The sequence below is a fragment of the Achroia grisella genome, unplaced genomic scaffold (assembly GCF_030625045.1).
Source record: "Achroia grisella isolate CSIRO2021 unplaced genomic scaffold, CSIRO_AGI_Agris_v1 utg204, whole genome shotgun sequence".
In the NCBI taxonomy this organism is placed as follows: Eukaryota; Metazoa; Arthropoda; class Insecta; order Lepidoptera; family Pyralidae; genus Achroia; species Achroia grisella.
In genome coordinates, this window is record NW_026712703.1 from 632,198 (window position 1) to 644,777 (window position 12,580).

The window sequence follows — 12,580 nt, forward strand, 5'->3', positions numbered from 1 at the left end:
TAATATAATGTTAATAAATATACTAAGTACATAATACCTATTTGTTTCAAATGTGTACAAATGTATATTAAACTTTAATGATAATTTACATTTGGCTATTTATTTTTTCTTTTATCCCCTCATCAAATAAGCACTGCCATTTATAATACTTATATAAATCTTTGGTATACACTAGTTGAAGGAACTTTCATAATAAATACTTAATTTCTTTGAGGTAAAATATTTGCAAAAAATAACAGACATCAAATATTAAATAACTAATAAAGGCAAAAGATTTTCCATATTTTTTCAGATCATTTCGGTTCACATTTTTAGTAAAAAATAGAGATTACGCTCATTAATACCATAGGTTAACAATTAATATTAAATATAAAATTAATCAAATACATTGAATACAGGTTAAAAAATCTAGACTCTAGAAAAGCAAATGAAACCCATGTAGGTAGCTAATATGAAAACATTTAAATACAAATACTAAAAAAAATAGATTAATAATTATTTGATAATTCTTGGTTTACTTTTCTAGTTTCAATACTATTGCTGAATATGGCGGAAATGTTACTTCATCAAAGTACAATGTTTGACCTATAAGAGAAGCATTGGTACCAGATACTACAGTACCACCATAGAACATTGTGGATAAATCCGTTGTAATAGATATGTTTCCCAGATTTCCAACGAAGACACATGTATTCCTTCGGGGATACCATCGTTCTATCACAACTAAATTCTCTTCTGTTTTTCTTATTCCCATATTCTTTATTATGCTGCCTTCTTTGTAAATAGCTCTCAGATATATTGTAGGATTATTTAATCTAAACTCTGACAAACTTTTTATATTATGTATGTATTGATATCTAGGCTCTAAAAGAGACCGGGAATTCCATGGTAATATTCCAACATTTTCATTTTTATCACTATTTGAAAAGTTCATCATCACTAGATTATGAGTATATTTGTGTTCATGGAAGTCTTTCTCAGCTTCTTCTACACCGCCCAATCCTATCTCATCTCCATAAAATATGCTAACAGTGCCAGGCAATACAAATTCTAAAGCAGTTAATGCTAATGTATTGTTTACATGTTTTGTAGATATTCTCTCACTATATACATTGCCAATATTCCAGTGCACCCATGGATAATGGGGTTTGGTCCACAGAGTGCCTGTGATGACTTCATCTATTCGGTTCTTCAAGCCATTTATTCCATGACTTAAATCTAAATGGATATCGATAAGATCAATTCTTGACATCAAAACATTAAGAGAATTACCACTGGCTTTTTGCAGTGTTTCTTCACTTGCAATAAATATTTTGTTGTGTCCTATTATTTGTTTCCAAAATTGTAATGATCTTCCAAAATTCAGGTCATCAACAAAATTATCTAATTTTTTTAGATAAAGTCCATCAACATTGTTAATCTGGGTCCAATAAACAATTGCTGCTGTAGTAACGTCTGAAGTTCCTACCAGAGTATTGTTGGTAAACAAATGAGGTTGTGATGAGTTCACTATAGTATTTGAAGTAACCATTGATGATACTGGTAAGTCAAGTATTAGTGACATGTTTCTTTTATGGACCTCAGTTACTAAATCCTTAAAATCATCAACTGTACCAATACTTCTATCAATATTTATTAAAGAGGTTACATTGTAATATTGTTCTGGATAATTATTAGCCTCAAATATACAATTTAAACGAATTGCAGAAACACCTATGTTTTCAATGTAGTCAAGTTTTTTAATGAGCCCTTTAAGGTCTCCAATGCCATCATTATTTGAATCCTTAAAACTAGCTGGAAATATCTCATAAAATATTTTTCCTTGATACCAGGGGAGTTCTGGGTTACATACTCTTGGCATAGTGACAACCATTGCTATAATTGCTCCTAAACATGCTATCAAAGCTGAAAGAACAACCCATAGCAATACCTTTCTAATAATACCCCAATCCCAGTTAACAAAATCAGGTAGTTTCCTGTTGTTTATGTTGAGATGTCCATTGAGTTTGCAATCTTCAGCCTGAAAATGATATATTTTTATCATTACTTACATTAATGTAACTATAATGAGTGAAAACCAAGAATTACATATTAGGCTGGAAGATGGGAGATAATAGTGTATTTTTTTAAGATATAATATAAACTAATGTTATACATTTTAGATAAAAAAGATAATTAATAAATAATAAATCTTACCGGTCCCATTATCAAATCATCATTTTTGCTAAGGGTCTGATAATCCAACATACTGATATTATTAATGAGTTGAGCACTTACAGGGTCTTGCACAACTGAGTTGGAATCAGCTGATGAACTAGAATCACCACCTAATGCATCTGAAAATAAAATAGTTAAAATACTCAGTACTACTAGTACTCTAAAATGTTATATGTATAGGCACAATAATAGTAATATTACACACATTTTTTTTAATATAGAATGGGCCATCTGTCTCGGGCAACAATGTATTCTGATGATAATATCAGAATATACTGCACTCCACTATTGTGTACCATTCCATATTTATCCACAGAGTGCCTGTGATAACTTTATCTATTATATTCTTCAAGCCATTTATTCCATAGGTACTCCACCAGTATCCACTACTAGTGGACCACAGGATGAAGTCAGGTTATTTAATCCATACATCATAAATTAAACATAATGGTTTTCAGGCATAGGAATACACCTGTAACAGTAGATTGCAAGTAATGATATTACTACTAGCCATTTTAAGGTTTTGAAAAATACTGAAAAGATACTATACAAATAAAATATGGCAATGACAATGTTGCTTATCCTATTCTAGAAGAGGCTGGTTAGAAGACATCCAAAACCCACAATGTATTAATACTATAATAACGTATAATATAGACCCATGCATTGAATTTAAGAATAACCTTGTACTTAGTACACACCTGCATTTTGCAAACTTGTGATATTGCCTTCATCATTTATTGGTAAAAATGGTTGTTCACTCATTTCCTCTGATAGTGGATGTTTGAAATCCAAAGGTGTAGGGCTCGGAGTGGTTGGTAATAAAAGACACGTTGACGACTTTACACCTCGCAAATAATCCAAGGTGTCTAAATCTGAGCCAGCAGTATTGCTACTATTTTCTGGTAGGTCATTCATTCTTACTGGGTCAATTTATTGCAGGTAAATAATGTAGGTACTTATTAAACTGAGATAGAATGAGACTCGCACTACTCCACCAGTTAAGTTTTAATTTAAGTACAATAGGTAATTGATTCATTCTATGATTAAACTCGATTTTATATATTATTACAATTACGTATAATTAAAACAACACAAAAAATCAACTTCAATTTTCTTGTATCCACAGATCAAAAAATCAAAGTGGTTTTTGGTATTTTCGCTCATATTTTATTTGACAACTTGTCAATGTCAATGTCTAATAAATAGCAATATCACATACTTTTCGTGTCACAAAATATCATTCATTTTTTCATTTAGTTTTAGTTTGTTCTTTCTACTTATTAATTGTAATTGTAGTGTTGTTAATTGTATCTCTTCTTATAAATTAATTTATGTATTAAATATATACTACTGATATATACTTTCAGTTTCAGTGCACGATCAAATTCATTCCCTAATATCAGTGTACTGTAACTCTTATATTTATAAATATTTTTAATTCCTCGGCATATTCATTACAAGACACCGATATCTACGGAAAAAAGACATATTTTATTTACTTATTTATACATAATTAAAATTCATATTACATCGCCTTCCTTTATCGGTGGTCGCCTGCTGGAAATTATCGTTAAAAAATTAAGTAGGTACAAAGTAAAACTGTTACTAATTATGATTACCGCAAGTAAAATAATCAAACCTACAAAGACCTCCATAACACTGCATAGTGGAAATCCTTATGTACTTCAAATTAGAAACACTTCAAGATACAGAAAAATTCGGGATGTCAACTACCAGTACATTCAACAAAGTAAACTGCCAACTATGCACTTTCAAAAGTCTTTACCACGGTTACCTATACCGGATTTATCCAAGACTGGTGAGCGTTTCCTAAGGTCAATAAAACCATTGCTAACTGATGATCAATATAACCAATCTGAACGCCGTACCTTAGACTTTGTAACTAATGATGGAAAAATATTGCAAGAGAAATTGATAGCTAAAGACAATCGTTGTAAAAATACAAGCTATATATCTGAATATTGGTTTGATTTATATTTACGAGATCGTGCCGCTTTGCCTATAAATTATAATCCATTGTTGGTATTCCAAAATGATTCTCGTACTGCCTACAATGACCAGTTATTAAGGGCTACAAATTTATTAATCAGTGCTGTGAGATTCATGTCATCACTGAGAGAACAAATCTTAGAACCTGAGGTGTATCATTTAAATCCAAAAAAAAGTAACACTCAGACATTCAGAACTATCACTGGACTTTTACCAGAAGCTGTATCATGGTATGTAACTAATACTGCAGTGAGCTGCTTCATTATTTTTTTGTATTAATTATTTCTGTTCTAGATCTATTATAATATCTATCTTTATTTCATAGATATAACAGATTTATTTTTATTTTATTATTCAATTAGACAAAATTATTTTATTGAATTTAGACTTAAAAAATATACTTTACACACTTCATTGTATATTTATAACTTATTTAATCTGTTATTTATTTAGTGTAATTTCAGTTTAGAAGATCTAGAATCTAGCAATTCAACGACATGCATAAGTAAATTCCCAAATACTCTTTGTAAAATTACAACCAAAATAAAGCATTTGTTGTCATCAAAACTTATTTATGGAAAAGGAAAAAAAACATGTTATAATACTTTATTTTGTTTAGTACTAAAACATACATTATGTAATGATAATTGATATAATGTAATCTTTAGGTATGGTGCATATTTATTTAAAGCATTCCCTTTGGACATGAGTCAATTTGTTGGGTTATTCGGTGGGACACGCCTACCTCAATTAAATAAAGATAAAATATTTCATGACCCATCAAGTAAACATGTGGTTGTGCAGAAAAATGGAAACTTTTATATATTTGATGTATTTGATGCTGATGGTAAGTGTATATAAATTCCATTTATTAAGTTCTTTAATCTTTGTTTATATATTTTGAAATAAAGTTCCTCAGTAATTGTTACAATTCAAATCATTTTCATCACATTTAGAAACTAGACTAAATTAAGTAGCTATAATCTGTTCATATTTTATTGCTGTTTTTAGGGAACATTTTATCACCTTCTGAATTTCTGGGAAACTTAAGTACTATCATCAAGGATGATACTCCAAAAGCAGCCCATCCATTAGGCATTTTGACATGTCAAAACCGTGATGTATGGGCAGAGCAGCGTGCACATTTAGAATCAACAGGCAATCAGGAGAGTTTGCGCAAAATAGATTCAGCAATATTTAATTTAGTACTAGATGATATTGTGATACAGGACGATAAACACAAGATCCTCAAACATTTTCTACATGGTGAAGGGACAAACAAGTGAGTCAAATTTTTAATATATAATTATTGATTACGAAATCTCTATCTGTTGTTTATGGACATGGCTTGTTAGATGTGAATTAATCTTTTCTTATTTACAAATATATACATGGCCCTTGCAGATGTCATACTGCCATAAATTCACTAGAGTGGTTATGGCAGTGGTATTGTAAGTTTTTTTACAATATCAAGGTGCCTTGATATTGTAAATGAAAAGGGATACACTAGGGAGTTCGAACAAAATGTAAGAATTAAATTAAATATATTATATTAATCAAATAAATTTGTCAAAAATGTTTTTTTATAAAGAACTGTCTAGCCAACAAATACTCATTAATATAGTGTTACCAATGAAAATTACTCAAGTATGTACTTTACTCTTTGGATATCTACCTTTTTCTCAGGCCCTTTGCATAATAAATATAAATAATTAAGCAGCAAAATTGTTGCCTTTGCCTTTTATTTAATAATAATAATAGCCCCATTTCCCGAAAGTTGGGGTACATTTGTTGTTTTACAAAATGTCCTGCAACTCGGTGTGCCTTTTGGCATAAGCCTCCTCCAGCTCTCTCCACTGAGCTTTATCTTCCTCAACCCTGTTCCAGAACGGTCCCAGAATCAGGTTGATGTCATTTTTCCATCGTGTTCTTTGGCGGCCCTGTCTTCTGCCTTTTATTTATTTTTTATTAATAATTCCAGATGGTTTGACAAGTCCTTCAGCCTGATTGTAACTGCTGATGGTGTATCTGGAGTGAACTTTGAACACTCGTGGGGCGATGGGGTTGCTGTACTCAGGTTTTTCCAAGATGTATACAATGAAACCACATCTAAACCCTTTGTCCATCCAGACACCAAGCCTTCTGACAGCAACATAACTGTTAGTAAATTAGGTAATTAATATAAGTAATTCTTTTCTTTAACGCTCCTGCACATATCAATTGTGTCAGCTTTGACTTTCTTTTAAATAAAATGGGAATTTATATTTCTTTAGACATAGAATTTATGCCGAGAACCTAAATACCAAAAGTAAGCCATTATCATCCAGGATGACTCTACTTTTATTTGTATTTTATTAAATTTATTTTTCTCTTATGTTTCAATTCTGTTTAGTTCATGTTTTTTACAATGAATTGACTTTTTTGTCTGATATGCAATTTGAGCCAAGAATAAATTTAATTCAAGGGTTCCACTCACTGCCACTCCAGCATTTATTGAGTGATTCTGACCTAACATTGTATTTTATTTTGTTTGAAGATTTCAATTTGGATGACAAATCAAAAGATTTCATAGAAATGGCAAAGAAAGAATATAATCAATGGTGCGAATCTCTAAGTATTGACTACATTTTATATGAAGGCCTTACAAAAGAAGCATGTAAAAAATTTAAAGTCAGTCCGGATTGTATTATGCAACTGGGATTTCAAGTAAGTATAAATATGAAAGCCAATTTGTATAAAGTAACACTCATATTATCCTAAAATGTGTATATTTATATGCAATTAAACTATTGCATAATGCTGAAACTAAATATTACTAATATACTATATTATCTTAAACAATTCAACAAATATAGCTAATATAACGAAGATGAAAATAGTATCCAGATGTAATAAACTGGTACTGGAAACTCGAATAAACAAAAGGCAAATGAAATTAATGTTGTTGAAGTAATTGATACAAAGTCATACAACTCAAGGTCAGAGTTAACAACTACAAAATATTATTGTGCCCCTGTAAATGTTATAAATAATGTCATGTAGACCCTAATAATCTTCCATCCATTTGTATTTACAAATTAGTGCCATAGGAGTCCAGATGTGTTATCGTCTTTATTCAATAGATAAATCCATATGTGTTTTATCTTTTCTAGTAATAATTTGATTAGAAATAGATGACCGTTATAGCTCTTAAGCCACCCTAATTTCTCAAATTACCTAAAACTACCCAGGTTTTACGTATGTCAGTGTTACTCATTACTCAGTGTTAAATTAGTAGTGTTAGTATGTTTTTATATATGTAAATTCTGCATGTGTGTTGTAATATTTATTAAATGACAATGTTTTTAATTTTATTGTTACAAACGAAAATGGCAAAATTCGAATAAAATGAACTTGAACCAAGTTTATATCATATAACGCAAGCATATGAGGATTATCTTTATGTTATTGGAATAACGTTATTCCGATGCTCAGTCTTGATTTTTTAAAGGTGACAATATGCTGTGATGTACACATGCGCTAGGAAATTCTTCTGATGCCCGACTGTATGCGATTATTTACAGTGCTAGAATGGATAGATTTACTATGGATGGTGAAGAGTATATTAGTATTTGTCGGTAGGTATATAATAGTATCACTGTAACTATTTAATTTATTATTATTCAGGCTGCTCACCATCTTCTTCGTGGAAATTACGTTGGAACATACGAATCCTGCAGTACGTCTGCTTTCAAACATGGCCGGACTGAAACAATGCGACCATGCACTGAGAAGACTAAGGTAATGCTTTAATCTTTACATTTCTAAAGACAAGGTATGTAAAATTATGGTTAGGTCATGTTATCCCCATAATATCTTAAAAAGAAGTTATTAAAGCAATACTAAATTCGCCAAAGCGAAATAAATAATCAAATTATTCTTAAAAGGATCTTTCTCTCAGTTTTGCAGTGTACTTAAAGGTCAAGAAAATTCTTTATTGGTCATGCGTACGTAGTCTTAAAGTATTGTTCGTAAATATGTATAGATAGATGTTTAAAATTATATATGTCCTCTGGAGATTGAGACAATAATAGACATTCAATGAACGCAACCTGTTAGTCTGTTTGTCTTTGCATTAACAATTTATAGAAAAAAAATCCTATGTTATTCGTACAAACTTATCTAAACTTTAATTAACGATCATGTTGATATCAAAACTCCTTTGTTTTGACGCGGTTCCCTGACCTTTACTATTGACATAGATAAATAATTCTATGAGCAATCTTTTTTCTTTTTATATATATATATACTGAATACATTCAATTACAGTAACAGTTCTAAAAACACATACTTGGCACATACTACTATGATATGAGCACTTTTGAATAGTCATATTTTGTGATTCTACCAGTCATTCAGAACGCGGACTTATCACAAGAAAAATTATCTAGTATTTGCGTGTTGCTCAAATAAATGTTGTATATATTATTCGTGAATACAAACTGACAAGTAGGATAATAAATAAATAGTTACTTGCGTAACAAAATAAATCAGTCATACTTATCAGAGCTGACCAATCTCTACAAGCCCATTCACGAATATAACGGGTGAGTCAGTTATCACTAGGCTGAACCATATTATAAGGAGGTAAATGACTCGCCGACCACTCCACAGCCTGTCTGGACATTTATAACGTATACAATACAAACATATTAACAAGGAGGCATGCGACAAGCAACATAGAAACCGCTACACTCTTTTCTTTTGTGCAATCCGATAATATTACTATTGTTCTACAAAAATATTACATATTATCATTCATAAATTCTTCAATTTTCTAATAATTTTTTTTGTGCCAGATTTAGAACAGACTCAATCAGTTAGCTTAGCTTAACTAATACCTTACTTAAAACCTTACGCAAATCCCATAAAACTATATTCTATTATATTTTTTACTTCCAGGAATTTTGCGACTCACTGCACCTCAATAAATCTTCTAAAGAGGAGCTGCGAGCCATTATGCAAGAATGTTCGACGAACCACAGTCAACTGGTGAAAGAAGCAGCTATGGGCCAAGGTTTTGATCGGCATTTATTTGCCCTGAAGAAAATAGCTGCGGAAAATAATTTACCAAGGCCAGAATTATATGACTCATATGAGTACAAGTACTTGAATAAATCCATATTAAGTACAAGCACACTGTCAGCGCCGAGTGTAATGGCTGGAGGATTTGGACCTGTAGTCAAAGAAGGTTTCGGTATAGGGTATGTACATTGCATTTCTTTAAATAATTTATATTTATATGCTTTAAATAAATTATAATTAGACTTACTGTAAGCGCTATTATAGAAAATAATAATAATAATAAACTCTTTATTATGTACATCGAAGAAATACAATAAGAAAAAAATAATAAATAGAAAATCAAGAACAACAGGTGGTCTTATCACTATAAGCAATTTCTTTTCCAAATAAAAATATACTTTTCCATGATTATATTTGGACCGGACAATTCTCTGCACTGTCTATGCTTGATACTGGTAGAAAATACCGCATGGCTTTAAGTCTGCCAAATGTACAGTGTGCATTAAAGTTATAAATAAACATAAGCATATGCAGCACCATCTAGTCTCATGATTACAAATGTATGTTGCGAGGAATCGCTTCCATTATATAGAACCTCTGGAAGTAATGCTGTACTTAACTGCTAGACTAAGGTTAATTTAACATACAGTTTTCAGAGATCATTTCTCCTTGCCAAAGCCACAATTCAACAAACTATTCAGTGTACGCGATGTCTTCGCAAATTTCTAAATTATTACAATATTATATGATTTATTTTTGAAATCGGTAAGGTTTCGGTACTAGTTTCGTTTAATACCATTGTTGTCACGATTGAAATATTTTTTCATAGAATTAAAACTTATATTGTATTTAAATAAAATATTTAAAAATTGTATTGCAGATACTCAGCCTTTCCTGACAAATTGGGTGCCGCAGTAACTAGCTACAAACACTACAATGACAGTTCACAATTCATCGAAGCCCTACACAAATCGTTTGTTGATATCACAAAAATTTTATCATGTTAACATAGAAAATATTATTTCTACATAATAAGAAACTGTTGGTTTATAAGAGAAAGTAGACGAATTAACTATTTATTTACACTTACATAATAATTTAATAAATTAGATTATGATAAATATATAACATATATAAATTTATCACTATAGTCAATGGGTATGTAGGTAATAGGGTAAATATAGAATCATGGGATTGTATTTTTATATAAGCTTTATTAATAATTGGGAAAAAAGTCCAGGGTAATATTTAAAGGATTATTTAGCTTTCCTTGTGAGTGCATTATTACTACACCACCAATATGTGTATATATGGTATTATGTAAGGATTAAAGAAGTTTTTTACCACTTATACTAAGCGACATACTTGTAATACAAGCCAACATTTTATTTTTTAATATCATAAAAAAAATCACCTATTATGTAAATAATGCATATGTTATATATCCGTCATATTCATTTTGGCAAAAATACATAGTGTTATATTAGAATACATAATGTGATATATTAGCAGATATCATGTATCTGTGTATGACTGACAATCTCGAATAATACAGCATAATTTGTGAATATAAAATTGATTTTTACCTTCATAACGCACTGAGTAGACATTTAACATAGATCTTTAGTAATTTGCGGTAATTTAAAAATAATTTGTTTTCAAATTTCGTCCTATGTTGACAATATCAGGTAAATTAAACTAATTAACTGTTGAATAGTTAAATCATTTTCTTTCTCGTGGAAAGATTAACTTGTAAGTAACAGTAATATTTTTACAATGGGGTCTAAATTATAATTAAATTATTAGATTTAGTCATCGTATATTATTGCCTGACAACATTTGTTTATTCGTAACTTTTTATTTGTAATCGAATGATAATTGCTAGTTGACTTGTAAGTAATGGTGTTATATTTTTTACAATGGGTATAATTCTATTCTATAAATAAATTATTGATTTAAAACTTTTATTTTATTTTGTAATACCTACATAATACATACACAATTTGGTGAGCCAGTCACAGATGTCTATGGTTGTCATCACTGGGTTTAGGTTTAACAAAATTAAGTCTTTATATTTTATTGTAATTGTTATATCGATATACTAGCTATGAAAAAATAGCTAATATATGCATAATATATTTTAAACTATGTTAGCAACTTACTAGGCTATTAAAATTATGAAAAGATTATTTTTATTATTGTTATGAGAAAGAAATTTTATGACCAAAAAGACTTCGATGCCTTACGGAAAAAAAACCTAAAGGATTGTCACGTCTCGAGACGTACACAAATCGAGTGGATTATACGGTACTCCGCCTATTGTGCATAGAACGTGTGCAAGTAGGTTGTCTCTGGTGCTAAAGCGACTTTTTTCGGTACTGGTAAATTCCCGAAAATTTGAAAGAGGGATTTGGTTAACTCTATCCCTTAGAAAGGAGATCACTCAGATCCGGCTAAGTATTACAGACCACAGCCTTTCATCTTTTTATACTCAAAGATTATGGAAACAATTGGCAATCGTGAACTGCTACGATAATTGAAGAACAAGTTGATTTCTGAATGTCAGTACAAAATTTGCAGAGGTCACTCAGGGGATGGTTATACCTAATGGGGGAGTACCATCCAGTCAGAGGGCCCCTTAAACCATCCTCGTTTTATCATCTTCCATTAATGCCACGCCAACGTATACCATTAGCAAGCGGGTGTAATTTTCCATATTTATCCATTCCAAAGAAATAGTAGGTATTCCTACTTACCTAATTCATATTATAAATGTAATAACTGATCACAAAATTAATTTTATATTCTAATTTCGTTTATGTTTCTAATGGCAAACAAGCTAATGGTTGTCTATAGGTATGTATGAACAGTCTCAACGACATCGTACCGTCATACCCGTGCCCGTGGATACCCTTTATTCTAATGCGTCGCGATTCTGAAGAGCCAGGGTTTGTAACCTGTGACCTCAATTTATTTCCCTTTCCATTGTATCCATACTGTATATATAGGTATAGGGTAGGTAGATATTACGTATCTGCGCATTGTTACTATAAATAACTACACCGTGTTCATAACTTACGTAACGCCTATCTGCGGATGCTGTCTATATTATTAGTAACATCGTTCGAAATAATATATATATATAGGTAGGTACCTACTATCTAATATTAATTTTATATAATATTTTATTTATACATACTATTTTAATAGGTAGGTAAGTGTATAATTAATGAAGAGTTCATCCCAAACCACTACTTGGCCAACAAAATTGATAGGTATGTAATTT

The 12,580-nt window shown here is 30.6% G+C and overlaps 2 protein-coding genes across 2 annotated transcripts; one reads left to right on the forward strand and one right to left on the reverse strand.

Annotated features, from left to right (window-relative positions):
• Nucleotides 1-14: 14 nt before the first annotated feature.
• LOC131842097 (4F2 cell-surface antigen heavy chain-like) lies at nucleotides 15-3,329 on the reverse strand. Its single transcript, XM_059190600.1, has 3 exons — nucleotides 2,919-3,329; nucleotides 2,197-2,336; nucleotides 15-2,020 (listed from the first exon to the last, which is right to left on the reverse strand). The coding sequence occupies exons 1-3, from the start codon at nucleotides 3,133-3,135 to the stop codon at nucleotides 515-517; spliced, it is 1,863 nt and encodes a 620-aa protein (XP_059046583.1). The 5' UTR covers nucleotides 3,136-3,329; the 3' UTR covers nucleotides 15-514.
• A 157-nt stretch (nucleotides 3,330-3,486) lies between these two features.
• Nucleotides 3,487-11,237, forward strand: LOC131841888 (carnitine O-palmitoyltransferase 2, mitochondrial). Its single transcript, XM_059190251.1, has 8 exons — nucleotides 3,487-4,460; nucleotides 4,899-5,077; nucleotides 5,242-5,512; nucleotides 6,212-6,402; nucleotides 6,767-6,936; nucleotides 7,897-8,010; nucleotides 9,172-9,473; nucleotides 10,175-11,237. Exons 1-8 carry the CDS (start codon nucleotides 3,832-3,834, stop codon nucleotides 10,299-10,301), a joined length of 1,983 nt encoding a protein of 660 aa, XP_059046234.1. The 5' UTR covers nucleotides 3,487-3,831; the 3' UTR covers nucleotides 10,302-11,237.
• The last annotated feature ends 1,343 nt before the right edge of the window (nucleotides 11,238-12,580 follow it).

Coding starts and splice junctions, on each gene's coding strand:
- LOC131842097 (XM_059190600.1), bottom strand. CDS start 3,135: ATGAATGACCTACCAGAAAATAGTAGCAATACTGCTGGCTCAGATTTA. Junction 2,337..2,918: donor CACAAGTTTGCAAAATGCAG/GTGTGTACTAAG, acceptor TTTTATTTTCAG/ATGCATTAGGTGGTGATTCT. Junction 2,021..2,196: donor ATGATTTGATAATGGGACCG/GTAAGATTTATT, acceptor TATCATTTTCAG/GCTGAAGATTGCAAACTCAA.
- LOC131841888 (XM_059190251.1), top strand. CDS start 3,832: ATGATTACCGCAAGTAAAATAATCAAACCTACAAAGACCTCCATAACA. Junction 5,078..5,241: donor TGATGTATTTGATGCTGATG/GTAAGTGTATAT, acceptor TGCTGTTTTTAG/GGAACATTTTATCACCTTCT. Junction 8,011..9,171: donor CATGCACTGAGAAGACTAAG/GTAATGCTTTAA, acceptor TTTTACTTCCAG/GAATTTTGCGACTCACTGCA.